The 27,776-nt window shown below is 37.9% G+C and overlaps 1 protein-coding gene across 3 annotated transcripts; it reads right to left on the reverse strand.

The window, feature by feature from the left end:
* Positions 1–896: 896 nt before the first annotated feature.
* LOC103716371 (katanin p80 WD40 repeat-containing subunit B1 homolog KTN80.4-like) lies at positions 897–17,884 on the reverse strand. Of its 3 annotated transcripts, XM_039115130.1 has the most exons (19): positions 17,363–17,884; positions 16,872–17,002; positions 16,609–16,726; positions 16,274–16,500; positions 15,914–16,016; positions 13,239–13,309; positions 11,672–11,746; positions 11,462–11,605; positions 11,148–11,325; positions 10,500–11,027; positions 7,476–7,532; positions 7,274–7,392; positions 6,340–6,465; positions 3,821–3,895; positions 3,628–3,740; positions 1,998–2,114; positions 1,827–1,895; positions 1,474–1,576; positions 897–1,297 (listed from the first exon to the last, which is right to left on the reverse strand). In XM_039115130.1, the coding sequence occupies exons 1-18, from the start codon at positions 17,391–17,393 to the stop codon at positions 1,513–1,515; spliced, it is 2,346 nt and encodes a 781-aa protein (XP_038971058.1). In that variant the 5' UTR covers positions 17,394–17,884; the 3' UTR covers positions 897–1,297; positions 1,474–1,512. The 3 variants fall into 3 exon arrangements, with proteins under 3 accessions (XP_038971058.1, XP_038971059.1, XP_008802561.2); XM_039115131.1 differs by having other exon boundaries at positions 897–1,576; positions 1,998–2,106; XM_008804339.3 differs by having other exon boundaries at positions 897–1,576.
* Between the last annotated feature and the right edge of the window lie 9,892 nt (positions 17,885–27,776).

Below are 27,776 nucleotides of genomic sequence, written 5' to 3' on the forward strand. Positions count from 1 at the left end.
GCATAGAAGGGTCTCGTCTGTGCTAGAGGGCATTTGGGTGCTCGGCGGATACTCTTAGAGGACGAAAAAGAGTATGTGATGTTGTTTGTGTAGAATGGCCAGGCAGGTGCCGCGAAAAAGAGAGAGGATCAGAAAAAGAAAGAGAACCCATGAGGACAAGGTTGGAGAACAGTTTATTGCTTTCGAGGCATTTGCTGGCAACGGGCATGAAACTTTTCAGCTGTTGAATAGACCTTGAAAAGTTTGGTGCGAAGATTTGAGGCCTTTTTAAAGGTTGTGTTTTTGCGTTGGTGAATGCGGCTTCTATCAGGAATTTTGGATCCAAGTTGCATGGGTATATTTTCTTGAAGAACACTGGAAAATAAAATTGTCATCTGGGATGTTACCAAACATTTATTTTCTATGCCTGTTTTCTTTCTACCGTCAAAAAGAGGCATACAACTATACCTGCAATTGTTTCTGATATCGATGCTTTCAAACAGGAAAGATGGATTCGAATGGAGTCAGAAGAATTTCTTAAGCACATGGATTTATGGGAAGCCTCCAATAAATAAGGCCTGCTTTCGCCATTCTATCCATTCATTCGTATCGATGAAGGATCCAAACGTGCAACACCATTAAATTACCAGACCGGCACCTCAAACCCCCACGGCCTTTGCATTGCTACCAAAACTAGCATTTTAGCACTCATTATTTGACCAACAGAAAGGGGATTTCCTATGATCCCCTTGTATTATTATTATTATTGTGAGGATAACGTTTGGTTCTCTTGGTTTCGGTTTCTTCCGATGGATTAGAAAAACAACGATCAACATGCAAATCAGTTTTGACCTAAAACAATTCCAGTAGGCAGCAAGCAGAACAGCATCGTAATCTTGGGGGATGCAGCTGCAGCATACACTAATATAGATTAGATATCATCATTTTTAGCTCAGCACGAGGCCTCAAAAGTTCTGCTTACGAGTATCAATAAAACATTTCCCACTGCCTGTAACCGATACAAGGAAAAAGCACCGTGAACATGAAGTTGCTCCCGTCCCTTCTCACCCAAACATTGGATGGGTCAGCCTCCAATACCAAGTAAACAAAAAACACACTTTATAGGACCAACTGTGTTATGTAACAAAAAATGATACAAGCCTCAAGCAACCAACTGTTATAAAGGGGCAGCAAGGGCTCTCCGTATCAAGATTAGCTGTTCACATGTTCTGGGGAAGTCTGAGCTTGTTCTGTTGCTGCCAAATATAGATAGCTCTTCAGCAACGCCCCTGTTCACCATTTGCTTCAGCTTCTGGAGCTACAAAGAGCTTGGTGCTCAATTAGTAAGTGTACGAACATAAATAAAACAGGAAACACATCTGTTGTTACTGCTGGGCTTCAGCACCCTGATGCCCTAAAAAGCTCCTGAGAAGCAGCCTGAACTTTTAGCTTTACAACATTGGTGGGTTGAAAGAGCTAAAGAATGACAATCACCTAACTATGCATGTGTATACAAATCTGTCAGTCAGTCAGTCACAGCACTTCCTGAAGAGCAAGGTTGAGCTCCTGTGCAGCCTTGGCAGTAGACCCTCCTCTTCTGTTTAACCGAAGAAAAAAAAGGAATCACATGACAGAAATACTGAATATTGCCTAGTGTAAGTGACCAGGTTTTCCAAAAGATACTGAGAAGCAACTCTTGCCGTAGCATCTCAAGTCAAATAGTTGATCTATGCTACAGATACAAATTCTTGAATCAGTTCATCCCCTGACATGACAGGCTAGTGGTTCTTCATGACAACAGACCTGGTCAAATCTTTAAGTTCCTATAGTAGCAGGGGTAAACTCACCTTGTGAGAGTAGAAAGACTGTGCTTGGCCTTTTCCAGCTCAATGAAGCATAAGTTGCACCGCTCCCGCCTGGCATGAACAGAATGAAAGGGATGGAGGAATAAAATGAACCAGCACCTTGCCAACCGGAAAAAAAAAAAGACATATAAGTGTTGTCAAATGAAAACAAACCTCTGCTCTGCTTGAAGGTCCACGCCAACGGATGGAGCAGCTGATAAAGTTGAATGGATCACAAGGCCGAAGGTTCTGACAAGCTTCAGCAGAATCTCCAATGAAATGCCTAAATGCCTAAAACCATATGGTGTCAGTGTGCAATAGCAACGGGCATTCAAGTTACAGCCAGAAATAAATAATGCAGCAAGTTGATTGGATTAACCCATTTCCAGTACAAAGTGCACCTAAAAATGACCTGGTCCATCTGAACCAAAATCATTTGGATCAGGCTCTAATCGCAAATATGGCCTGTTTCAGATATATTGATATGCATCATATGGATGATCAGCACTTGAATTGACACAAAACTAATAGAATATAAGAAGATACTCCTCAAATTTGAGAAGCTAAATTTTACCATTAGTAATGAGTTCAATCAAGTTAAATCATCTATTGGTGTCATTAACGATAGCTTAGATGTGACTGTTAATTGATCTTATGCAGCGTATGTTGTTGATAATGACTACATGATATTTGCCACTTTTTTGTATGTGAATTTCTTGTTAAAGCTAAGACAACATATACATGTTTCTTGTGGTCTGTTTTGGGTTATAACTGATCCAATTTAACTTGACAAAACCAAAGGATCAATAACGTAGATATAACAATTACTTCAATTAAAACCCAAATTGAATTGGACCAGGCTTGGAAATGAAGAACTGAATCAATATTAACAGCTAAAGCTATACTTGCAAATCAGTCTTGAGATCCCGTGTGATAAACTGATGATTTGAAATATCCAGTGTGGCCCCTGACAATATTTATGATTTTTGTACTAGTCCTTTTTGCCATTTTTTTGTAAAAATAAAAAAATGGTTACATAAACTTTATTTGAGGTCTAGAAACCATCAAGAAGTTACGGAGAGATCTCATTAACCATGCGAATGGATAGAAAATAACAAAAATAATGAAAAAGGAATAGGTAGGGCATACTCATCGGAACATTCGATTGAAGTGCAGAAGTACTGACAAGTAGCTTATAATCAATTAGGCCTTTGCAAGAGAAATTTGGCCATGATACTTAGAAGGATGAAATATTAGGGAAAGTTAAACTTCAGATTTTCAACCTCTAACAATGACCAGTATCTTCTGAAACAACAAGAAGGAGAAGAGGAAGAAGAACAGATGGACAGAGGTAGACAATACAAGGAACAAAAAGAAACTATAGCAGAAGAAAACAATTCAAATGCCACGGGTTCACTTGTTGACTGAAAAAAAATGTCTCATATTTAAGTGAGAATGAATCAAGGGAACTGACCAAAATGAGACAGCTATTATCCAGCCAAAAATTTTGGCTTTGCAAGGGGTTGCTGAAGAACTGGGGCCACTTAAGACCAACTTGAGCCACTACTAGCATCTAAGTAACCTACAAGTGACTAAAGGAAAATACATGCAAGGAATGCTAGGTGCAAGCCTATCATGCTTGCACCAAATGATGATAGAGGCGGGATAAGAAAAATTTACCTTATATAGGCCTGATCATGCCAGATCTATTGAAAATTTAGATTTTCTCAGCCCAAGCCTGGCCCATTGCATCACAATTATGCAAGAAGCAAGATAATCACTATAAGGAACATGTTGAACGTACCTATCCATTTTACTCTCTAGAAGGCTAGTGAGGACTGGTAGGAGACAAGTGAATATATCCAGAGTTATGTTATCACTTCTTTCTGTCCAAATGCTTACTACATCAGCAGAGACCTGCATTGTAGGACTATCAAGGTAACATCCAGCTCCTTGTAAACTAACACTCATAAAGGAAAACTCCATAAAATACCTACAGCATGATCAGACATCTTTTCCATTGCATGGATGACGCCCCTGATATCATTTCTTTCCCAAAGTCGGTGAACAACCTGTAAGTCACATATATAAGGTTTAGATGCAATCTCTAGGGTTAAATATCAAATGACATGCAGCAATTAAGTCATCTGAGTCCACTTCCTAGAGGTCTGGATCACTTGTTTGAAATTTAAAAATCATGCAATGATGCTATAAAGCTATGAAACTGTTTCCTGATTATGATGTCATAAAATAAGGTGCAACTTTTGGCAAAGCCAAAGATTATACTATAATTTTATATTCACATAAAGAGAAAAACTAGTCACATTTTCAGTTGCCAAACTAAACAAGTAAACAGCGATATAATTATGAAACTAGTCTAATATAGAGCTGGAAGTGGGCCCGGGCAAACCTCGTGTCGGGCTATGGTCTACGCCTGAGAGACTTTGGATCGGGTTTGGGCTTAAATGTAGAGCCCATATATTTTTCGGGCTAGGCTCACTTAGATCCTTAGCCCAACATAAGCTCGACCCAAGCCTGAGCCAGAATAAAGCCCAAAACTAAGCCAGAACGCAGGCCCGGAGCCATCCCGGAATCATTTCCAGAATAGGCCCGAGTCACAACATACTAGGTGGTCTATCCAAGCTATTTTGGTTCACTTCATTGTTGGGTTCCAGCCGTGATCGTGCGAGGGGCGCAAGGTGCTACATCTCTAAGACTCGAAGGCTCGAACGAATCTCAAAGGCCAATAATCTCCCATCTCCCCTCCACTGGGGTCTCCTCCGCCTCCGCTGCCTCTCCATCCTCTTTGGTCCTGTGAGCGAGCCTTGCCCTTCGAATTGTTGCCATTGCCCAGATCCCTGCCAACGATGGTGAGGGAGGAAGAGCGGATCTTGATGGAGGCGAGGAAGGTGCTGCGAGCGGTGCAGATGGAAGCAACACAGGCGTGGCTGAGGAGGATCCCAAGGAGCTGCATGGAATATGCGGAGTTTGCCTAGATCTGCTGCGAGGCCGATGGTGTCAATTAGGGGCTCGGCGTCGCCCGCTCGCTCGACGAGTTCAGGGCCATCATTGTCCTTGGTGACATCATCTTCCTCCATCCCGACCTCATGAGCCCCCCTCTCCATTTTCTCTCATACTAGCTAGTTTCTTTTGATCTATTGACCTTCATTAATTAATTTAATTTATGTGCTTGTGGGTTAGTCTTCTTTTTTTTTCTTGGTTTTGAACACCATCACTAGCTATAATGTAATTTAGAAATCGGGGAATTGGTTTCTTTCCTCTTCATTAGAGGACATTTGGGATGCTCCTGTTATGGGGAAAAATGTGAGGTATTAGGCATCAGCTTGGTATACAAGTTTTTTTTTTGGCATCATTTTCGGCTAATTTGGGCCGGCCCAATCTGGTTTCAGGTGGGCCTAGGCTTGGGCTCGGGCCTGAATTTTCCAAAATTTTTGGGGTCTAAGCCTAGCCCGACGCCCAACAAAATTTTTTGGGCCGGGCTCAAGTGGAGGGCTAGCCCGACCCGGCTCGTCTTGTTTCCAGCCCTAGTCTAATATGATAGGTTAAGAGCAAAAAAGCAACTGACTGGCTGCTTGTGATAACTTGTGCAATATCAGAATTGCTTTTTCATTTTCTTTCATCATTCTAATTCTGTTTTGCATCAACAACAAGAGTGCGTATACATGGAATGCAATGCTACTAACCTCCTATTTGCAAACTCTCTAGCATGCACTCATGTTTATGCGACTTTTGCCAAAATATGGCAAGTACACAAATTTCCAACTTGGAGATAATGGTTTCTATGTACATGAATTACTTGTTTTTTTCGGATTTTATTTATATACTTTTTAAAATTTTATGCACATAAAAACAAGTCAATCATTGATAACTCGGCAAGCTAATTGTATGTAACAAAAATCTGTTTGCGCTCCTCAATGTATTTTTTGGCGTAGCTTCTGCAGATGCTTACCCAGCAGTCCAGCACCATAGATATGTAGCATACTTATAGAATGCTACTTGTCACCTGTCAGCATAACCTGTAAGTTGCTCATTTAGTTAAAGCCCAACTAGGGAGAAGTGAGGAGGTAGAATCCCCACCGTTGATTTTGCATCTTTCCTTGCTGTTTGAAAAGAAAAAGTTAAAAATCCAAGACAAAAGCAAGAGCTGCATTTCTCATGGAAAATTAACTAGATGTAACCAATTCACCAATTTGTTCAAGAGACAAACAGTACTCAAATGAATTTAAAATTAAAAACTAACGATATAATTATTTGAAGTTCTTTTCTGAAACTTTAATCAGAAAGATATATGAAATTGTATTAAACAATATGTTTCTAAGCTAACATGTCTCATATAATTATTATTCTTATGAACCACAACTTGGACAGAATGATAACTGCATATAAAATGATATCAAATCTATGGGATTAGGTTTGCAGGTCAGTATTGTGGGTTGTAGTATCTTCGCATGTCAAAACAATAATATCTATAAGCAAATTCATCATCACAAATCACCTGTAATTTTGTCAACCGAGTCTGTGCAGAATTTAGGAATTGTTGATGTTGTTCCATCAGATCAGCAATGGTATCTTCATCATTAGCAGAGACTGTTTCTTTTCCAACTGATGGAGGGTGCCCTCTCTGGTCAAACAACAAAACATAATAGCACATGAACAGATATATAGAGGAAAAAGAAGAAGGTAGATATACAAATAAATTAGCAAGCAATGCAAACAATAATTGGTCTACAGTAGCTGACCTATATAAACAAAGCAAACAAGGGGACCAAAAAGGCCAGCATCAGAAACGAAGTATATTATGTATTATTACTTATCAAACAAGTCAAAAAGTTCTTAATTTGAAGATCTTAAATCTGTAACCTATAGAAATACACAATTTTATTTTTGCACTTCAGGTGGATAAGCATCCTGAATTCACTAAAATTAAAGAGCCATGCAAATGCATAGAAAAAAGGAAAATCATGGGAGAACATTTGGCCAAGGATGAAATTATGCAAGAAGAAGGTCATTTCAAAATCCACCCAGTAGGATCATATGACAAAAAGGAAAAGAACAGTATGTCATGAGCAATTCTTTTTTTTAAAGGGAAAATCTAATGTACTCATCAGACAATTAACTATTCAACATAAGTATTTCATGGAACAGTTCTGCAAGAATCAAAATGATAAACAGTAAGTTTCCAACTGTTTTGTAAAAAGAATGACATGAGTCAAGAAGGTACACAGCATTATCATATATTGCTAGCAGCATAAGATTTTTATATCCATGCATTAACAAAAATATATTTGCATTTTGAGCCTGGCAAATAGATTAAGCAACTGCTTATCAATTTGAGACTTTACACTGTATAACAATGAAACTATTGTCTCATTTATTAGGGAAGCTTCATTACACAGTAGTGGTTATGAGCAGTCAGTTTGAAATCATACCAAAGAATATGAGACATTAGTAGCAGTCATGGTCTCAGAAGAACTGCTGGGTGTTGGACCCTCATAGCTAGGAGATTGTTCCCTCTTTTCCCAACTTGCAACAAGTGATCTTGTTTTACCTAGATAGTGCTCATAAAATTAAATACAGAAGGCCAAATGTCTCTCTCATATGCATCAATTGACAATAGACAGGAAAATATACCTCCTTTTGGAACTTCCACAGAGCATGTGTCCCTTGGCTTATGGGCCCTGAAGTTACCTGACACAAACACGCATATACCAATTTTGAGCATCAATCAAATTTTACAAGGCATCATACTAATTGCAGCAGCTAAAATTCTAAACTAAACACTTACAACATACATGTCAACATTTAACAAAGAGAGCTTCTTCCAAGCAAAATGCATAATTAAAAGTTAAGTAATTAAAGTAAAAACCAAAGCAATTGAGCTCCGCAACCTCTATATACAGAGCATTTTTATTGAGTATCCAGAAATTTAATTTTGTTAACCGACATTTCATCTAAGTGGAGAGAATAGATAATGGTAGCTGAAATAATATCTTGTAAAATTGGTTCCTCCAATTAGTTGAGGTCCTTAACTTGGAATACTTATCAGCACCCATAGCAAGTATTAATTCTTGCATGGTTTTCAAGATTCTTCCATATGAAGAATCTTAATATATAGAAGAATTTAATAAATAGAAATAATCATTAAATCATATATATATATATATATATCAAATATGAAATATTAAAGAGTTGAATATATGCCCCTTTTTCTGGCAATCTCGGACACTCAGTAGCAGGAATCCTAGGGTGTCCCACCCACTTCAAAAGCCGACTGGAAACTGTCTGCCATGGCTGCTTCCTAAGCACTTCATTTTCATAAATTCTTTGAATGATTTACCACCCTGCACCCACATCTGTGAATCTGCTCCCACACTTGCTCCCTAGCATGTAAGTAAGCTCTAATATGGCAAAAACATTTTGCAAGCAACGGATGTATAGGACAAACCAAGATCTGCAACCTCCGGTACAGAGGACTGCACCAATCAGATACTAATACGATAAAGTACCGAGTTGAACTGTATCGATATGTGTACTAGTTCGGTACAGATTCAATATTTTTTTCTTTTTTATTTTTTGATTTTAAGGTTATTTTAAAGTCTATAGATCTTTAAATTATGAATTTAAGAGTGTTTTAATGTTGTTTCATGTCATATAGTCTTGAGAGACTGTGCGATTGCTTAATGGATGTAATTGTAATAATTAAACATACAGTTGTAACTTAGTATGTAAATGCATATCATTGTGCGCCCTAAGTTATACTTTTTTAAGCAACAAAAAAGCCCAGATGGTAGTGAATTGTTCTACTTAAGGGCATAGCATAGGTTATGAAAAATATTATCAATGGTGGGCAAAATTTATATTCAAATACTGAATATTGTGGTTATTTGTATTCAATAGTCCCTCTTCTAGATGAACTGAAGAGAGCCTCTTTCTTGGAGATCTATATGAGATCTACACATCCTAGCCTTTGTCATTCTCTACAGATTTGGAAACTGCTATGATCAGGAGTTCAGGACCACCCCAATTTCAATGCCGTTTAATTAGGAAAAGGATTTTAAATTTTTATTATGAATCTAATCTTGTGCTGCAAGATACGAGTTTTTCCTTGCAAAAACCCACCTTTCTTGATGTCGCATAGGGTGCAGACAATAGGTACTATGACTAGACCATGCCAAGCTTCTTAGGAGCCAGTGGATTCGCAAGCGAAGACTTCGACAAGTAAATAATTGATTTTATTCATATTTTATGATTTTCCAATAAATTTTCTATTGGAGACTATCAAATTTTAGCCAGTTTCCATATTGTAGTTGAATAATTCTTATATGCTTCTTTATTATTGGATCCTATTTTTAGTATGATTTTGTATTAAGTTTGATGCCTGAATTAGGGGCCATGTCCTATATATGCTTCTAATATATTGCATAAAGGGTGGCTTCTGATATATCAATAAAAAATTTCTCGGAGAGAACTTCATCAAGTGAGGGGTTCTTCGATCCAGTGTGCAATCAATTTGTCTGTTGATCTCCAAAATTTAATCCCGATGTTTGAATCATTCTACTCCCGTTATCAATTCCTTTCATAATTCTTGAAGATAGGAGAGAATGTCATCCTATGGTCTACTCCTCTCTTTCTGGTTACTGGATGGCCCGAACTGACCCAAATCAAGAGGCCAAATCGACTTGATTCCACACCACTTTCAGCCGGTATGCCCCAAAACCCGGCGGTTTGGTTCGGTTTGGTAGACCATGGGACAAACACTAGCAACATAGTTACGAGAATTGTATTCATGTTACAGTTATATGGTTTCATAATATGATGCATTAATTCAATCTATCAGACAAGGTCTTAGTAAATGATAAATATGCAATGTGGATTTTTTATTGATTTTTCTCTTGAATATTATTTTTTATAGAAAAACAAATTAACACTTGGTTATTGACTACTAAATAAAGTAATAACCACAATATACAAACAGAACAAGAAGCACTTAACATATGCATAACCAATCTTACCACCAAGGTGCAAGTGCTACAACTACCAATAACAAGAATTATAACACCATTGTGATTGGGAAGTAGAAAAGTCTAATGTCATAAGGCTATGCTTTTGCATCTAAATGATAAGAGACACTTAGAAAGGAAGGCTGAAATGTAAATATCATAGTCTGTAACAAAATTTAAGGAAAAAAAGTTATATGAATAGGCAAAGCTTTTGACTTCAACCAGTTTAACATACTACAGCATCAACTAAGGAGTCAATTCATATGCAGTGAAAAGTATAGAGGCAAGAAAAAATATAGATGAGCAAATGTGTCATCTGACTCTGTTTTGATTGTTTTTTTGGGGGTAAGAGTGTTCTGATATTGTCAATTTATCAACAATATTGCACCACTGACGACTAATAAAAAGGTGCCAGTGAAGATGAAATAAAGTCTTCATTGTTGCAAGGCTTAAAGAGCTTTATTCTGCACTAGAAATAGAGAGAACAGAAATGATGAAAGCAACTGAAAAGAAATCAGGACACCGAAAATCTGATAATGAGAAGACGCATGAAAGTGGCACGCAAAAAATGAGGCCCACATAAAAAGCATCTAAAAGCAATATCTACAATAAAATTTTTTTACATTATGTTAAATTACTAAGATTCTGGACATACCATTTTCATGGTTGTAACTTGTGCTTGGCTCGGTCAACAGACTTGCTCCCAGCTTCCCAGTCCCAGTGCGTTTAACATCATCAAGGCTATGTTCTCCAGCACTCACTGGAGGATCTACACCACTGCCTGCAGATTGAAAATTTTGGCCCAAAACTTCATTTGATTCAGAGTTTTTATTTCCCACAAATCCAGACTGAATGGAAATATCCGATCTATCCGAATCATCCCTGATATTTGATAACTTCCGGAAATCAGAAAACTTTGACTGGACACTATATGGTAGCGTTCTTCCAGCACCAGTTTCTTTTCTAGAATCAGAGCCCAGCTCCACTCTCGAGCTAGTTCTGGGGACGATAACAGGTATCACATCATTCTTATTGAAGGTCTGAATATTGGTTGTACCATGACTCTTTGATGAACTTCTCTTGAGAGTTGGAGCACCAGGTGTTGCTGCTGAATTTGCTGCAGTTATTTTTGCGCCAGTGCTCGATCCAATCCTTTGGGGGGTGCCGGGGACACTTCCAGTAGCTTTGGTTTTGCAAAGGAATAAAAAATGAAAATTATTTCAATTATTTTATATTGCTTCAAACATCTCGAGTACAGAAACTACATGAACATAAGCACATTAGAGAAAGAAGAATAACCTACATGAAGCGGGTTTTGTCTCCTTGACTGCTGGCTCCAAATTTTGTGAAACTGATAGCCTCCCCATACTTGCCTTTAAACTGTTGTCAGCTTGCAAAGATAAATTACCGCTTGAAGTAGATTTTGGTTCTGAATGACCATTTGACCTTGCAGCAGTAGCAACTGCATATGGCTCAATGCGCTGTAATCCAAGAGGTCAGGTACTCTTATAAAACAGTATCAACTTTATCAAATTTTAAAATAGGTCATATCTCCAAAACGAGATTTGTTATCAAACCAATGAGACTTAAGAGAAATAGAGGAATATTAGACCATACCGAAAGGTCCACGACCCAAACTCCAACACAACTTTGATTATAAGAACATCCAAGAAGTTTTCCCTCATGAGTGTTCAGGTCTGACAGTCTGGACCAACCAACATCCACAGCATCATGACATCTTACTGGTTCCCAGGAGAAAACCTGAACAACAATTAAGGTAAATATTTGAGCTAAGTTCATGGAACAGACAGAAAAAATGAAACTTACCTTCAGACTTTCATGCAATCCACAAAGAAGAGTTCTCCCATCAGGATTGAATGTCATCGAACGTACACCAGTTGTCTGGAATTCAAAAATTAATGATGCTTCAATCATTTATATTAAGAAGTTAAACACTAAAGGCAGGATATTTCATTCTTCATTGTTTAGTAGCATCAACAATTTGAAACAAGATTAAATACTGAAATAAGATGCAAAGAAATTGCTCGGATGGGTCACTGGAATGCCTCTACCAAAAGAGAACACAATAAGCAGTAATTTAGGACTTCAGTGGAGTCTGAAAAATACAAAGAAGAAGTTGAAAGACAGTCCTTTTTACTGCCAACATTCAAGATACATATGGAGGAGCACTGAAAAGTGGAAAACTTGTTTTTCCATGAATAGGTGAGAGTTTACTTAGGGTTGGAACTCACAGAAGCTCTTTAACAAATGAATTGATAGCAACATCTCAAGGAGCAGTAGATATGAATAAAGGTCTGTTGGGATATAATATCTGAAACTCCAAATTGGATAAGGTTTGTCTATGATGACAGATGATATGGCAGATAATTCCTGCTTCAGAAACCACATTTGTTACTGAAAAAGTTAAAATTACCGAAATTACTATGAGAAGCCCAAAAAAAATAAAAATATAAGGATGGAATCCAAGAGCAAAAATCAATAAATGATACAAAATAAGGCAAATTCGCTACATCAAACTCTTAAATTTCAAAACCAATATTCCCACACTAATCCATCCCCAATTATTTCAAATACAAAAAGCCTGTCATTCTCATAATTTATTAACCATGACTTCCTTAATTTTTCTTTCAGGAGGCTAATTCTCTTTCAAAATTGCATAATAAAAGGGGATAAGTTGCAGTTCTTCTTCGTCCATCCAACCACAAAGGCCCTTCTACCCCAACAGGCAAGTGATATTTGAAAATCTTTCAAACACATCCAGAGGATGTCACAACTTCTCCTGATCTCCTATAATCACAAAGCCATCCTGAATTATGTGAAAAGATGAGAATCAAATTTATTTCCACATTCTGAAAGCAACAGTTGCCATTTAAGACCACCCTTCCTTGGGAAGAAAAAACCAAAAGCTGCAATAAAAAAAAAAAGATATTTTCATGTGAAGAGGGAAAAGCAATCATGATAATGCTGGCCATTTTAGTGAAGCCCCAAGAACTCTGATATCAAGTCTCTTGTTTAGGAAGGATCTTCCAAGGCAGACAGCACCAAACCATCTTATGCCCCTTATTAGAAGTCCAGGTGTCTGTCTCAAAGTAAGATCCAGACAACCCATATTTTCAAAACATTATCTTCTGACCTGGATCCCCACAAATATAACCCCAGCCCTTTAAAACTCCCACTTCTCTAGGGCTTTACTAAGCAAAATCGAGGTTCTATGCCTGATAGTATCAATATCAATATCACCAATATTCGCAATACATAATAAAGAAAACATGAAATAATAATGGGGCCATTTAAGAGAAAAGTTAGACAAAAACTAAATGAGTATAAATATACATAAAATATAAAAGTCAATGCTGATAAAGTTATAAAATACCTCAGGCCCAGCAGATCCAATCAATTCAAATGTTTCAAGGTCCCAGAATTTTACAGTTTTATCAGCTGAACCTGCATAAGTTTTAAAAAGAAATCAATAAAAATGTTACTAAAGAAAATTTAGAGCATATTCTCCTGATTCTTAACATAGAAACAGAGTTCTACATATAATTATGTATCCGAAGAAAAAAGCAGCTATGTACCAGCTGACTGTATAAGAAGACCCTTATCATAAAGTGGCACAGGTATGCACATGATAAACTTTCCATGTAACTGATAGAGATAATGTTTTCAAAAGAAAGTGCACGACACAATTCAACATTATTTGTTAGTACAGAGCATGCATTAAAAAAATAAAAGTAAAAGAGATCATGATTACAGAAAATGGTAGCATAAATGAAAGAATTGCTGGGAAAATCAGCTTAGAAATATCAAACTGCAATGGTCTACCGAAACAAGAATGAGAAGGTCAAATCACAGAATACATTAAAATGACCAACTTGAACCAAGATCCTGTTATTCCAAGTGGCACCTTTAAAAAGGCCTAGGCGGCTGCATGGTGAGGGACTTGGAGAAAAAGACTTGGTGCCGCACACTGAAAAGAGGGAGAACTCAAGAAAAATTTGGTTACTCCATTCCGACCTTTTCAAGGGTGTGACAGTTAAAAACAATGAGTTCCCTTCTCTGAACTTGAACTTTTAGAACTTCAAGGATACTCCGTTACTTGTTCTTCACTCCAATGTCGCTCCAAAGCCATTTCATAATGCACTATTCTGTTTTTCAACAAACAAAACGTTGAACGAACTAGTTCCTAGATGCAGATATTCCCACGTCCCAAGTTTAAGGGATGTGAAAGATCAGACAGTGCACCCTTACCTACCAGCGACATCCAAGTGCATGTAACATTTGGCACAAATTAGTTACTTTCACACTAGCATATTCCAAAATAAGAAACTCAAATGTATTTATATACATACATACATACATATAATATTATATAAGTAGTGAGATGGGCCCCTTCAACAAAAGTCAGGCTAGGTAGCACCATAATTAGTACTCCTTGAGCTAATCCCTCATTGTTTTAGTGCATTAAGCTCGGGAGTATATTTATTTGCTAATATGATGGCCGATCATAGTTCAGTAAAGATTTTAAGTGGGATAATCTTGACACCTAATCCGTTTTGAATGAGACCTTCAAATAGGATTGATGCAGGTATATGAGCTGGGAAAGAAAGTAGAACATAAAGATAGAGATTCAATCCCGGTAGTCAGAAAGAAGCCTTGCATAATAAGGGTTAAACAGACTTAAGTACGTTCCGCTAGTTAAGTATAGGCCAGCTTCCTTTTAAGTGAAAGTGCAGGTTAAAGTCAAGACTAAACTAATGTAGTGACTAGGGCACAGTTTGCGGAGGACGACCATCATTGGAAGGGGTCTTCTGAGATAGGTTCCATCCAACTTGCATCGGATCAGGACGACGGACCTCAATGGCACCCACTTGGATTTCTTCTTCCATAGTAGCTGCACTGGGAGTGGCAGCTGCCATCGTGTGTGTATATATATATATATGTATGTATGTATGTATGCACGTATAAAGTTATGACATCTCAGGTCATCCCCTTCCCATTCTAGCATTTTGTTTTAAGTCTAAAATAACATCTATTAGTGTCCCATTCACTTTATTCAGCTGTGGCCTTACCCATATGCAAATCATTCCACACATAAACGACATGCACATGCAAATCATTCCACACATAAGGACATGCACAAATAAAGTATGGATGTGACGACCTACTAAGTTTTCTTAAAGTATGTCATATTAGATGCTTCTAGATGCCATGAAGCTTGACATTCATTTCACATGTTCAATTAACAGCTATTGCGCAAGACCAAAAAACTGAAACAATTGGTACCGCTGCAAACATAAAATAAGTGATTGCTAATTAAAGCCATCCTTGAAAATTGAATTTGTCTCGTACTTGAACTCCCATTCCTTGTCCATTTAAACCATGATGCAATCTTGTACCATTCCACTCCATAATTTCTAAACAAAAAAAAAGCTAAATTGAGGATATTTTTGGTAACCTTAATGCTTGCCTTTAAAATTCTTCTACCCTTCAATAAATAGATTTATTTTGGATTATATAAAATCAAATGAATATGTAAAGTCAGAATATAGGTATTTTAAATGGCAAATTACTCTTCACTGAAGAAAATAGTCAAAATATTTTGCTCCCTAAGGCTGGTTCCTAAGGTCTGTCAATGTCGTACATACATTTAATTTGTTAGTCTTGAAACTTATAGACAATATAAATAAGTCAATAAGTTCCCTTAAATTCACTTTGCATATATCTTTTGCTTTTATTTCACCAATTTTAATTGTCAAAAAGGACAGCGAGAATGCATGTTCCAAGATTTCTTCTCAAGAAATGAGGCTCCCGCCATTGCAAAGTTTAGGGAGGGCTAGATACTCGCAGCCTTATCTCCAAATATGGAGAGGCTGTTTTTGTATTTCAAACACACTACCTCTAGATCACAACGGAGCAACCTTACCGTTGCATCATAGCTCACCCTCAAAATTCCTTCTCAAATTTCTTTGAATTGTATCATGCACCTGATTGATCTACTAAGCATTAACACTCTCATTAAAAATATAATTGAGAACTATTCTATCTAACCTGTTGCAAGGAGAAACTCATGAGGATGAAAATCTATGCACTGAATTTGACCCTCGTGGCACTTGAAATCATGCAAAAGCTTCCCAGCAGTCAGATCCCACAGCTGTAGAGACAAGAATTTTAGAGCAAGGCTTATAATAAATAGGACTACACAGGTGCAACTAGGAATGCATTACAATTTTAAGTGACAATAAAAGCACATTAAAAATGTATGAGGAGGCCTTTCTCATTTATATGAGATTGGCTACACTATAATTTAATTCTTTATGAGAAATATTAAATAAGGGGTGAATGGGAACAAATTCTAGATTTCTTTTTGCGAACTTGTTGGAACTATCAAAGCGAGACACCAGTCTTTACCTTCACGATATTATCTTCCCCACCAGAAACAATCCACCGACCATCAGGAGTAAATCTAATAGCATTAACCCCTCGAGTGTGCCCTTTGTATGTGTGAATGCATCCCTTCCTTCTTATGTCCCATATCTTTAGATTTGTATCCAATGACCCAGAAGCAAAGAACTCCCCAAATGGATGAAAGTCAACCGATATACAATTTGACCTGTGTCCTGTGAGGGTGCGAACAACTGAAAAATAAAGCCCAAAGTCAGCCATTGCCAGGAAGTAGTCACCATCACTAATTCAGTTTTCATGAGTATTTTAAACATTCTGCAGGAGTGGGATTAGGTCCATACCCTTTGCCTCCTCCAAATCCCACAACTTTATTGTGCCACTGGCTGCTCCTGCAGCCACCAATACTTCTGATGAATCAAAACTTACTGACTCAATTGCGCTTGTATGGCCAGATAGGTTCTGCAGGTCACCAGAAAAGGAATGCCACACAATTAGAACAAATGCTTAGAAAATCCACAATCCCATTGCAAAATTTGAACATTTGAACCACTTTGAGACAATACATAAAGGGAAATGCGAAGTAAAGAGCAAAAGGGACACCCACCAGTATAGCGTTGGGCTTTCCAATAGCCCAAATATTGACCTTGTGGTCTTCTCCTCCCGTAACAAGAACTCTCGAGGTTCTCCTCCCAATCTTGAGGCAATTGACATTGGAAGAATGTGCCACAAACTCCTCTACATTTAACGTGGTCAAGGCATAAAAATTTCAAGTCCCAGATAGCCGAAACCCAGATTTTTTTTTTTTAACTTCTACCATTAACACCACTATCAAGTATCACAGAAATTTCAGCAGTGTGAAGAACCAAAATCAAAAATAAAGAAAGTAAGATCTCAGACATCATATCCAAATTCATGATCACTTCTTTTAAACGAAAGCAGAAAAAGAGCAGAAGAGGTCACATAAATAAGAATAAAAAGAAAGAAAAAAAACGATCTTTCAATCCAAGAATGTACTTCGCAAATTGATAACGAGCAAACCCTAGGCCGATTTCTTTTTTCTTTCATCGAAAAAGAGAAGGGCTAGAGAAAGGATACGTAGCTTGTAGGCGCGCTTGGTGGCCGCCATCAAGGTGGCGACGGAAAATCCAAGAACAGCTCCTTCTTCCTCGTCTTCTAGGGATCCAACAACGCCGACACTCTGAGCCGACCTCCCCCTCTCTCATCTTAGATCGGACCTCTTCCGTGCCCAACGGATCTCAAGGAAAAACCCCAGCATTTCTCCGCTTCCAAAATATAGACAAAGATCGGTCCCCAATCCCCCAAGAACCAGTCTACTGTCGAGCAAAACGTCCTCCTTTCATGGAATCGCCGCCGCCGCTCGCCGCTGCTCCGCCCTATAAACCTCCGAAGGGTATTACTGGCGGCGAGAGAGATTGTGCCTTTCCTCGCTACTTTCGATACAGGCGAAAGCGAGAGCGCGCCCGAGAGAGAGAGAGAGAGAGAGAGAGAGAGAGAGGAGGAGGAGAGGGAACAAGAAATGGAGCTTCCTCGGAAGGCTGGTTGGGTTCAAAAACAGAAACCTTCTCCCCCACCCCCACCTCAACGCACCCTCCTCCTTCTAAACTACAGTAGCACCCACATGATCTACTTATTAATATATGACACTAATTTTAAATTGAAATGAGCCCAATAAATAACATATATTTCTTAAATTATAAGTTCATAATTATTAATAAATTTTTAAAATTTTAAGACACCTGTGATAATAATTGAGACAATATTGCATAAGGTTAGTATCATATCTAGATAGCATTTAAACCCATTCATTCTAAATTACCTTTTTTTCCCCTAATTTTTTCATCTTTTTTTTTTGGTTTTCGTTAATCTTTGCCCTTTGTTTTTCTATTCTTTTTCCTAGGTTACTCTTTTGAGAGTGGGGTATATTTTCTTTTTTTTCAATAGAAAGTGGAGGAAGTGAGAAACTTCCCTTAAAATTATATTGATATTTTATAAAAGAATATTGAAAAAAAAAACATAAAGTGAGTACCTAGAGAAGGAGAGACAAATTAAGCAAAAGAACCTTATGATTTTGAAATAATTTAGCGGAACATAAGTTATACCACATTGAGAAGAAGTTGAAGATTTCTACTTATGAAAGATCCTGAAATTTCTTTTGTGCTAAATAAGAGCTATAAATATTTGATCCCATCCTTTTCTTATGGTAGGCTGTACTTTTCTTCTCCTCTATAATAACACTAAAATTTGATGAAGAGATGTGAAGGACGTGCACAACATCAAGAACAACCATTGTTGACTCTCCATCCTTTTTTGGCCAATATTTTATCTATATGAAATTTGTTCATCAAAACTACCACACAAAAAAATTTGCTTTCTCTAGCACACTAGCCTATCAACATGTTAACAACATATACTTGGCTCCTTGATTATTTTCTCTATGTGCTTAGTTCTTTGGTCCCTCTCTCTCTCAAATTTTGTAAAATAACAAATAATAGTATATATGGAGGGCTAGGATTGGGTGGGGAGCTATGCTTGTGAGACATGCTAAGCCACTAATCTTTAATTGACATGTGGCTTTTAGTTTTTTTTTCTATGGTTGAAAACTACTAAACGTTGATCATATTGTGTTTGCGGACAAAAGGTACCTGCAGTGTGAACTACAATTCACAGCTTTTAAATTTTGGGCCCTCTTTGAGTTAGACCACCAAGTGCTTGGTTGAATGGTATCTCCCCTTGCCATTTGGGTAGAAGGGTGGGATTCGATTCGAGTTAGGGTCAGCCCCTAAGGGTGAGGCATTATTAAGATAGAAGATATTGAAATTAGCCTCTCCTGATCTATAGGAAAAAAAAAAAAAAAATCCTCTTCGAATTAGATGTAAGACCTATATTAGCCATTTGTCGTTTATGATCTCCATGCAAAAGTGCATCTAACAAATCTCTGTACCATTTTAGGCCTTTACCATGGAGTTAAAAGCCATGCTTGATAAGGTGGTTATCTTGAGTGGGTTTTTGACTTTGTTTGATTTGTTGGCTTAGTGTGTTATGATATTTATGTGACCGAAATGCAGTGTCATGCTAGAGATTACTAACCTAAGCAACCTAGGGGAGCCAAACTTCTTTTTTTCAGTTGAAGCAGGACAAGTAAGGAGGGATCGAAAAGTTCCTGCTCTTGTATGATCCATCCAGCAATGGCATTAAGATACTACTGTGTAGATCGCGACGCCTTGATAAATCGAGTATTATTCTGCTGAAAAAGAGAAAGTAATCTATCCTTGATATATAGATAATGCACCAACATGATTGCTTTCAACTCACAGTTTAATCATTCTGATCCACAACTGATGTCATGTGTTTGCAAATTTCATTTGGCCCATGGTAGGAACATGCTATGCAAACAATTGATGATTCAATGACCTAGCGAAGTCGATTACATGGTTCCATTCACATTGTCGTTCCTCCGACTGTTTATTTCTGAAATTAATCATGTATTTTGAGAGTGTTGAGGGGAATCTAGGAGTGTTATAGACAAAATTAATCATGTGGCAAGCCCTGCCAAGAACTGCTACAAGACCTTCTTGGGTCTTCATCATGTGATTTCATTTATGAATTACAAACATGAGTATGAGAACCCGTGCAGGCATATGTTTAGTCCTATATCGATTATTCATTGGAGAAATATTGGGTAGTTATATAGGACTAAGAAACCCCTAAAAAATACTTTTCTACTAACCTTAATGGATAAAGTCTTAGGCTGTGACAATTAGTGTCACACGCTAATAAACAATAAGATAAAGGACAAGATCAGGCAGAAGGACTTGATGCTAGGCATTCCCCATCATAGATGTATGAGGAGAACTCCAGTTAGATCTTCTGTCATTGCTAGGGATGGATGTTCAAGGCTATGCTGTAACACTAGAGTTGTCCCACATGAGGCTCAGTAGGCATGGAACAAGAGAAGTGTAAGTTAAAATGGATCCAGTCATGCGGTTGGAGAGTCCCATTCAGAAACCTGCTGTACCCTTTGGCTAGATCTCATTCAGACCTTTCCTCCTCCCATTTACCATTTTTTAATTTGAAGGAACAAATCAACAATGGTCTGAAGTACCTATACATACGTTGGATATATAATATAAAGGAGAGGACATGAAGGCTTTCCTTTTTTTTCTCTCTCTCTCTCTCTTTGCTGAGAGTCATTAAGGCTTCCTTGGTGAAGCATAAATGAGAGAATACTCACCTCTGCGGATGGAGGTGTTCTAAAACTCAACCAACAAATAATGTTTTTCTGGGAGTAAAGCGACGAATCCGGTAAATGATTGAGGGCGACCACAAGAGGTATGATGAGGAATGAGGTGTCTGGCCTTCTAATGGCGCATGCTTGTCTATAGTAATAAAACCCCAAGCAAGCTCATAAAATCTTGGATGGGCCACAAGACCTTTGAATCAATCATAGACTTCTCTTTTAATAGGCAACAGCTTCGACACATTATAATGTACCACATGCATTGTATCTTGGGGCCATGTGTATTTTGGTTGCGTGTAAAGACTATTCTGAATATAATTTCTGATCATCATTTCATTAGAGTCAGTGCACTTCGAGTTTATATAATGACCATCATACCATTATATGGGTCCTCTTTTAACTGTTTGGGAGGCCTCCTGCTACACCACAATATATATGTATACATACATACATACACACACACACATATATATGTATACATACATACATACACACACATACACATATATATATATATATTGATAGAGGGCTTTGATACAATGGTTCTGTTTAGTCATTGCTTTGTTATACGAACTGTTGTACAATGAGAATAGCAGCTAATATTTTACAAAGTTGATGAGCATTTTTTTAAATTCAGATGTGCTATCACTTGAGAAAAAGAACTAGTAGCGTTAAGCAAAAAAACAACATTACTTTTTTGTTATCATTTAATATTTTCTGTTATAGCGACTAATGATGACATATTTATAACAGCAAATATTTTTGTTTCAACCACCAAGGTGGTAGCCCAGTTGGAACGGGGCGTTTGCTTCTAACCAAGTGGTTCCAGGTTCGAAACGCACGGGCGTCGATTAAATCTGGGGACCGGATGCCCCGCGCCTGGACACGGGGTCTGGAAGTGCTACTGGTCGGCTGGTAGCCTGGGTAGTGCCAGGTGTGACGTACTCACACGGGATACTCGTGCCAGGGCCCAGTGGGGTAACTGAGCCGGGGCCACGGGTGGGGAGGGTATGAGTAAAATATGGCTGGGGTCTGGTGAGCTGGGCCTATACCAAACGGTCATTCTGCCCGCATCGAACATGCTCCTGGCGGGGTGGGGGCCCAGTGTGGGGCTGCTACGCGGGGTGGGCTTGCCCTTCCCCCCTCTTCCCCTTTCTTTTAGCAAAAAAAAAAAAAAAAAAAAAATATTTTTGTTTCAGAATAAATTCAGAGAGTATATTTGAAACCTCGTTTTGACTGTGAGAATGTTAATGTACTATTGGTTCAAGATGATCGTACGTGTCTGCAAGATGGCAAGAGCTTTGTTAAGAACAGTACCTCGAATGTTAGGTTAGAGAGCAGGTGTGGTAGGTTTGGAGATGGCAGATGGTTAGTGGGTAACTAGGTACAGAGTATGGCAGCAGAGGATGATAGCTTACTTCTAAGATAGCGAGACACAAACCTAAACAATTAACCTTTCTTAATCATTATCATATCATATTTAATATACGAGATCTGTTTTTCGAAGAAAAAAAATAAGTCAATGAATTAAAATGCACAGATTGGTCCTGCTCTTTATTTGGAGACCAGATTGGGTTTGGACTTGCTTCCGAATCCCACTTCTGTTTTTAGTTTCAAATTCTGCGATCCTTATCAGTTTCATTCCCTAGGCTCTTCAGAACACCAATCAAATTCATGCAAATATATAGTGCATCTGTCAAGTGTGTTTTTTTTTTTTTTCAATCTTCAAACTGGCTTGATTGAGTAAATATCTACTGTAACTAGTGTAATTTTTTTTCAATTCACTTCCACTTTCTTCTCTCAAAAAAAAGATAAATATCTACTAAAAAAAGCAGTAAGTGGGAAAAACGTCCACTTTTCAAACAGCATGAGCAAGGATAGTTTTGCAAACAAAACATTTTCATTTCTATTCCTCCAAATTCGATCTTCATCTTTTTCTTTTTTGATTGCTGAGGTTTTGTATACCTTTGTTTTCCAAAATTTTTCTTCCAATTTCATATTCAATGTGGAGAATGCATAGAGGGAAGCCACACCTTTGGGAGTTTCTATTACAATGTTAGAGATAATGCTCATTGTTGTGGTGATTCCAGTGAACATTACTGTCAGTCAATAATGCTCCATTCACTATATGTGTCTTTGACTGTGTACATATGTGTATATGTATGTGCAACAACAGGGAACTCAACTACTGTAAATTGCTGTCTTATAATGATGGTATGAATATAGGCTATGATGAGTTTTTTTAGATTGTACCATGAGTTGTTATATTATTTCTAGTTAGTTATGAGAATCTGATGGATGGAGCAGAACATTTAGTCCACCCACACTTATCATTTTTGTAATTTGGAAGGTCATGCTAGTGCGTTGCCAATTTCTCTATCTGGATCACTACAGCTTGTTCTCTTTCAATTTTTCTTTTCAACAATGATTAGGTGTTTGGTATGGTAAATTACACTTTAATATCTGAGTAAGACCTGTTTCTGACTTCTAAAGAGGCTGTAGGATAGGAGAGGCACTATCCACCTTAGTTCAGTACTTTAAAATTACATGCTTTAATTTAATTGTTGAAGCCGTGTCGATGAGCTGATCAAAATACTACCAAAATCGTTACATAAAATAGATATTAGAAAATTAGACCCCATCATGTCTTATATTCTCTAAGTGACATATCAACTACCTCATGTTTCCTTCATAGAAGGAGAAACTAAGACAAGATTAGGAAAAAAAAATGAAAGCGTTTCCTTCCTTTGGTTTGGTTGGAGGGCTGAGTCCAATGGAATGATGATTGCACTTGTCAGTAGTTTTAATGACAAAAAAAAAAGGCATTGCGGGGGTCAAAGCATATGGGATGGAGTATGAAATCCCAGTCCATTAGACCATGTAATTTCCTGTTATAATTAGATTGAATTAGCATTGGTGCGTTTCAGCTTCAACTATAATTATGGTCATTTTCTAATAAAAAGAAATATTTCCTGTCAATTATTGTCAGGCCTAGTGTTAAGGTTGGTATGACTTGATAATTTCTAGATATGAATGATCCTAAGTAGAACCAATTAGGTTTCTCCAGCCAATTAATTAAAGTACTTCTCAGTTTTATAGCAAAAGTTTTTCTTTTTTCTGTTTTCTTCTCTCTTTTTTTCCTGAAGTCAAAACTTTTATATGTTTGATGCATTTACATAAAAGCATGTATGTTCATCAAATAGGAAAAGGGCTTGGCCTGATGTCATGGGACAAATAGATGGTATATTGCATCGCAGGTCCTTAAATCCGTGTTGAGAAGTGCACAAAATCCAGTTTTTTAATGTTCGGATCATTTGCATCATTTATGATCTGTGTTTCATGGACAATATTGCATGTTTAATGCACATGATCAGAATATCAAAACCATATTTTGCACATATCTCAATGCAGATCCCTGCATTGGAACATGAAATGGTTCTGTGTGCGTCAGAATCCTTGTCACATACTGCAACCAGCAGCTAAAAAGGATCCAAGTTTCACATGCCTGCCTCGGCTCACCACAAGCTTTGTTGATCAAGATTATAGGTTCTTGTGGCTCTATATCTCAACCAAAAAGGATTGCTTGGCGAGACCGTTATGGAGATGGATATCAGTTGATTCGCGAGACTCGCAGACTAGTTAGAAAGATTGTCATTTCAGGCAGCACATGTATTTCAGGAGACAAATAGAGCTACAGATTGGGTTGCCTCCTTTGTTGCTCGGCACTCTAAAGAGTTTATCTGGACTAGGGCCGCCGATGTTCATCTTTTCTTACACCACTTTCTTTCTTTTGACTTGGCTGATTGTACCCATTTGAGAGTTATATAAAATGCTGTTTTTACCAACAAAAATATATATATATATAATATATAAAATAAAAAAAGAGTAGCTTGGCCCTAGAGACTCTCGTCACTACGAGATTGGGAAAGATCATTAAATATATGTAGTTTTATTCTCACATTATTTATATCTCGAATTCATAATATATAAGTCACAACGAAGCAATTTTATTATTGCACCAAAATTTGCCCGCCCTCACAATTAGGGATCGCAATGCTTAACTATTTAATCTGTCTAATTTGGTTTAAACATTATAAATCAATTTAGATTATCTATTTAATAAAATGGTGAGTTTCGAATTTAGATTTTTGATCTATTTAATAATCTAATCCGGCTAACGCCTCTACTGACGGATCACAGCGGACCAATATGGGTTTGTATTTATTATGGCCCCGAAAGGTTCCCACTACTGTTTTCGGACAAACGATCTCACGCACTAAAATACTCGTGAGATGCGTTGGGCGCCTCTTCTTTCACAAGGAGGAAGACGTGCGACATTAACACTTGTAGGAGAGCTGGGAGCGGCATCAAATGGAAGCATGGAAGGTGCGTGCGGTGAGCTTGGCGAGGGGTGATGGTGGGGCCTGTAAAGGATTGTGATTGAAGCCGGTGTTCGTGCCTTTCACGTGTGGTGGGGAAAGAGCCTCACGCCTACCTTGCATTCCCAGACAGCGAGATGTAGTGTAGGTGAAAAGAAGAGAATGTTTGGTTTGGAGTTTGGAGTGAAAGCCAAGGTTTTGCCTTTGGCATGGAAAGATTGATGAAGGTGGGGAACTTAGCTTCTTTCAAAGTCATGCCCCCTCCATAGTACGTAGTAACGATTCTGTCACAACCCAGGACTTTTTCCAAAATGGCTAGCCGGAATATATTATTTAGGTTCCTTGATCCTGTATAAGTACCCGCTTGGATCCTCACATACTCTCTCCGTTCAAGTCTGGACGTCCTCATCGGGCTAAGGGTTCAAATCCATTCAAATCTAATCACAGATACCATGATCAGCTCGTGATCAACCCCAATAGATCTGTGTTGCAGTATCCTCTAGTCCACATAGGTTATGGGCTAGGTACGATCTAATATCATTTGTCACAATCCAGGATCTTTTCCAAAATGACTAGCCGGAAGATATTATTTAGGTTCCTTGATTCTGTATAAATATTCAAGATCTACCCAGCGAATAACCGATGTGGGACTAAACACATGCCCGCACGGATCCTCACAGATTCTGTTTCGTCTGGTACCTTCATACAGGTGCTGGTTAGTCACACAAGAAATTCTTCGTCAGAAGTGACATCAACGTGGAGCTTCCTAGTTCAACCAGCCCCACATTTATTGAGCCAGATCATGTCTTACCAATCCTTTCGATATTATTTTGACTCTATGGTTGCTACGTATCACTGTAAGAATCTATGTAGTCGTACATTTAGTCCTACATCAGCTATCTACGGGGTAGATTTTATGTACTTATATAGGGCTAAGAAATGCATGGCATGTTTAAAATTTTAAAAATGCTGCAACGCAGAGAGATCTCACTCATCAATTTGTAACTTTTCTATTACTTCCTGATTTGTCTGGCTGCAATGACATGTTTAAAAATTGATAAATGCCACAAAACCAGAGAGATCTCCCTCATCAATTTGTAACTTTTCTACTACTCCTTGATTTGTCCAGCTGCGTAAAGCAAATTAAACAGGAAACAATATCTAAAGAGCAATGCGATGACAATGAAATTGTTAGATTTTCAATCTTTTTTTTATAAAAGAAAAAGAACAAAAATAAGCATTCAGAGCTTCAAGCAAAGGGTGATCACCAAGCACATGATTTCTTGTCATCTTATTTGCCATAATAGAATTATGCATCAATTTAAAACAATTTTGTATTCTAGAGATGCTGTTTAAAACTTATAAAGACTTGATGTTATCTTATAAAAGTCTTGGAGGAATGATTTCATTTTGATAGCCATCATTCTGCTATCAAAGAGCACTGAAGGGACTTTGCAGCCACTTGGTGCTGAAAGGTTGTGCTACATTGTGGTGGGCCCAATTCCACCCGGGACAGGAAGGTTGCCCATGCTCATCGCTGGCAGCCAGTTGAGGATGCTGGTATTGCATACTGGAGCTGGCAAGGAAGCTGCTACCATGAGACAAACAGGTAAGGCTAAGAACTTCCAGGCTTCAGATGAGCTGTGGGAAGTGCTCTGTCGATTGGTATCGATGAATAGCTGCTCTTGCCGGTTGGATTGCTGATGAATGTTACTTTTGCCAAGCATTTCTTTTGTCAAATCTTCTTTCCAAGCGGCTGCACCATTCAAATAATTTTTTTATGATTCCACAACATGGTTCCTTCAATAGAGGATCATATTCTTGTGATCGCAGACTTCGGTCATTTTCTCAAGCACATGTAGAGCAAGACATGACTTTGTTATCAATTCATTAGTCAAGTTGTAGAAACCGACTGCTTGATTGTAGATATTAAGAAAACATGTAGGAGAGATGGGCCAGGGGTTTAAGGTCTAGCTTTGAAACTGATATATAGGCTTGTGCTTACGAGCATTAGAATTCCTCTCTGTTTTTGTTAATTCACCAGCATTAATGAATACAACGCATCAAATCCTACGACGCATTAATATCATTCCAGCAATAACACCTTTATTTGATAGAGCTTCTCATGTCCTAATCGGATTACTGTGCACATAATGTACAAATATCAGAAAAGGGAAAAAGAGAGAGAAAAAGAACCTGCTGATCCATTTGTGATACAAGAATGAGAAAAATGTATGAATACAAAATATGCAGATTGAGGCTCTTAGATTTATTTACTTTGGCAGAGATGGGAAAAATTCTATCTTTGTTTGGTTTCCCATCAGCTTTGATGTAGAGACCTCCGATTTGCCTTTGGATATCTTCAATCATTTCCTTGCACTGAATACTTCTGGTCATCACAAAATCCACAAAATCACCGGCCTACTGCTTTACATTTGTTAAACATCCTGTGAAGAGAACACGACAGATTACATATACATATATTGGTAATATGCCACCTTGGACCTCCCTCAAGATCGAGCCTTTTGGAGAGGGATACCAACCAGTGGACCCAAGCCCTGTTGGTCCCTGAAAGAGACTAGTGCACTTTTATTTAGCCAAAACAAAGAAACACTTACTATGAAAAATCAGTCATCCCAACAACAATTGTATAATTTTATTCAATCAAATGCTATCAGTTTATTAGATTTATGCTGCTAGCAATCTGGTGTCGGAGTAATTACAAGATGAATGCTAAATCAACATTACCATGTACATCGTAACCTTTTAAGTCATGTTTAAAACAAGTTTAGGATTTTGCTTAGTCTACACCCACTACCAGCAGGTCATATATCATGTGAGTCGTGCATGCACATCCCATCTTTATACTATG

This window comes from Phoenix dactylifera, chromosome 17 (assembly GCF_009389715.1).
Source record: "Phoenix dactylifera cultivar Barhee BC4 chromosome 17, palm_55x_up_171113_PBpolish2nd_filt_p, whole genome shotgun sequence".
NCBI classification, from domain to species: Eukaryota; Viridiplantae; Streptophyta; class Magnoliopsida; order Arecales; family Arecaceae; genus Phoenix; species Phoenix dactylifera.

Coding starts and splice junctions, on each gene's coding strand:
- LOC103716371 (XM_039115130.1), bottom strand. CDS start 17,393: ATGGCGGCCACCAAGCGCGCCTACAAGCTAC. Junction 11,747..13,238: donor TTGGATCTGCTGGGCCTGAG/GTATTTTATAAC, acceptor TTTGAATTCCAG/ACAACTGGTGTACGTTCGAT. Junction 7,533..10,499: donor AAGTTACAACCATGAAAATG/GTATGTCCAGAA, acceptor TGTTTGTGTCAG/GTAACTTCAGGGCCCATAAG.